Source organism: Siniperca chuatsi, linkage group LG13, assembly GCF_020085105.1.
Source record: "Siniperca chuatsi isolate FFG_IHB_CAS linkage group LG13, ASM2008510v1, whole genome shotgun sequence".
NCBI lineage: Eukaryota > Metazoa > Chordata > Actinopteri > Centrarchiformes > Sinipercidae > Siniperca > Siniperca chuatsi.
In genome coordinates this window covers 821999-824042 of record NC_058054.1, presented here as the reverse complement: position 1 = coordinate 824042, position 2044 = coordinate 821999, and the positions used below count along the sequence as shown (strand labels likewise).

Sequence of the window (2044 nt, the reverse complement as noted above, 5' to 3'; positions counted from 1 at the left end):
ATGTTTGAGATTCATATCGATTATCAGGAATATATTCATTTGTGTTCTCTTTTGCTCCTTTCCAGAGTATAAACTGAGGTGCCTGAAGGTCAGAATGATGTCTGTACCAGTAAAGGAAAACATCATCTAAAGTTGTCTGATATTCACATGTGAGTGTGACAGATTCTCCTTCTCTTTCACTGACTCTTTTATCTCCTACAGGAGAGATTTTGTCTCCAGCTGTTAGTCCTGGAAAAAGTAGAGAAAATGAAGCCGTTAGACTAACATTGTTCATGAGGCTGAGAGGAGAAGACAGTGGAAAATGTCAGCTGTACAGTGTTACTCTGTGGACAGAAACAGCCAAATGCAAAAAAGTAGAACTCCATTAACTCATTTTTACAAGATGATGAAACATGATGTGCATTCTGTCAGAGCAAAGAAATGAGAAAAGTTCTGAAATACAGGTTGTGTATATCTGGTTGATGCAGCAGGTTAAACAAAACTTAAATCTCTGTTCTTAAACTCACCTGTAAAATGAGAGAAAAGTAAAAAGAGGTAAAGCAACATGTCTTTGGAGTTGTTAAAGCCAGACAGACAGCAGATGAGCAATGTTCTTCCACTGCAGTAGAATGAGTAAGAAATAATGTCATTGGTTGAGTTGAAGCTCAATGGGCAGGGCCAATCACCTCTTGATGTTATTTTTTCAGTTCCTCTCATCAGTTCAATGAACGTATTGGTTTAACAGTGTGTGACTCCCTCTAGTGGACGTTGTGGAGTATTCTGTTGTCTTTGCTCCAAAGGTTTTTGTACAGAGTCTTGGTGTTTCCTGTCACTGTGGGCTGCAGAGCACAGTAGTACACAGCAGAGTCAGACAGCTGAAGCTTCTGGATCTTCAGAGGAACTGATTTTAAGGTGGAATCCAGTGTGGATGAAAATCTCTCCTTAAACTCGTCTGGTGTGTTCCCTTCGTCCAGTTTAATTCGGCTCATTATGAATTTGGGGCTGTTGTCTCCATCCTGTTTGTACCAGAAGAGATAATTACTTGGGTAACTTGACTCAAATGTACAGCCAAGTGTAACTGTGTCTCCTTCAGTAGCAATGACATCTCCTGTTGGCTGGATCACTCTGTCTTCTCCTTTACACTCTGGGGAAGAAGAGAACATGCAGAGGAAGAGCTGAATCAATAAAGATGATTGATTAAAGGAGAACAGTCAGCAGGTTTAAAGAGTTTCCTAGCCACAGAGTCACAATCAGGATGTTTCTCAGCCAGTGTTTCATGTCTGCAGTGAGAGGGGAGGAGAGAGAGGAAGAACATTGATACTCTGATGGATCTGGGCCTTCACATCATTGGCCCTTCCTCTTCATCATCTGTTGAGGAACTCTCAAGTTTTACATCTCATTTAGCACAATGAAATCATTGTCATGGCTCTGAATGAGTGTATTTGGAGATCATGACAACATGTCTGTTAACCACATCTTATCAACAATGATAGGAACACAAACTGTGGTTGAAAAGGACTTCCTTATCGAGTGCTTCTGTCTAAAGAGAGCGAAGAATCCCACAAACAATGAACTGGATTGGATCTTTTTTCATGAAGATGTCAGCAGAAGTAACTGCTGTTAAACAATTGCATTTATTCAGTGAACCATGTTGTTAGTGTCCACTTGGTGGTGCTGCTGTTCAGTAATGGAGGAGCTGTCAGGTTTTTGTACAGAGACTGTGGGTTTGCTGTCACTGTGGGCCTCACAGCACAGTAGTACAGAGCAGAGTCTGTCACTGCAGCAGAGGAGATCTGCAGATCCATTCGGGTTTTATCCTCACTCACTTTAACAGACAGTCCAGACTTTGTTGCATTTTGTGTTCCCAAGTGAAAGATGAGGAACTCTGGTGGTTTTCCTGGATATTGTTGATACCAGAAGAAATAATCAAGAGCAGTTGCTTTTTTGGAGTATTTGTAGGACAGAGTAACAGTGCTGCCTTCTAAACTGAACTCTTCATTCTTGACTGGAGTGAGTTCTTCACAGCTGACACCTGAAGGAAGAGATAACTCTGTTATTTCATGTT

At 41.1% G+C, this 2044-nt stretch overlaps 1 gene segment (V, D, J or C); it reads right to left on the bottom strand.

The window, feature by feature from the left end:
• Nucleotides 1-383: 383 nt before the first annotated feature.
• LOC122886909 lies at nucleotides 384-1662 on the bottom strand. The segment is given in 2 exon segments: nucleotides 384-1123; nucleotides 1212-1662. Coding segments are annotated over 2 exon segments (432 nt in total).
• Nucleotides 1663-2044: the final 382 nt, after the last annotated feature.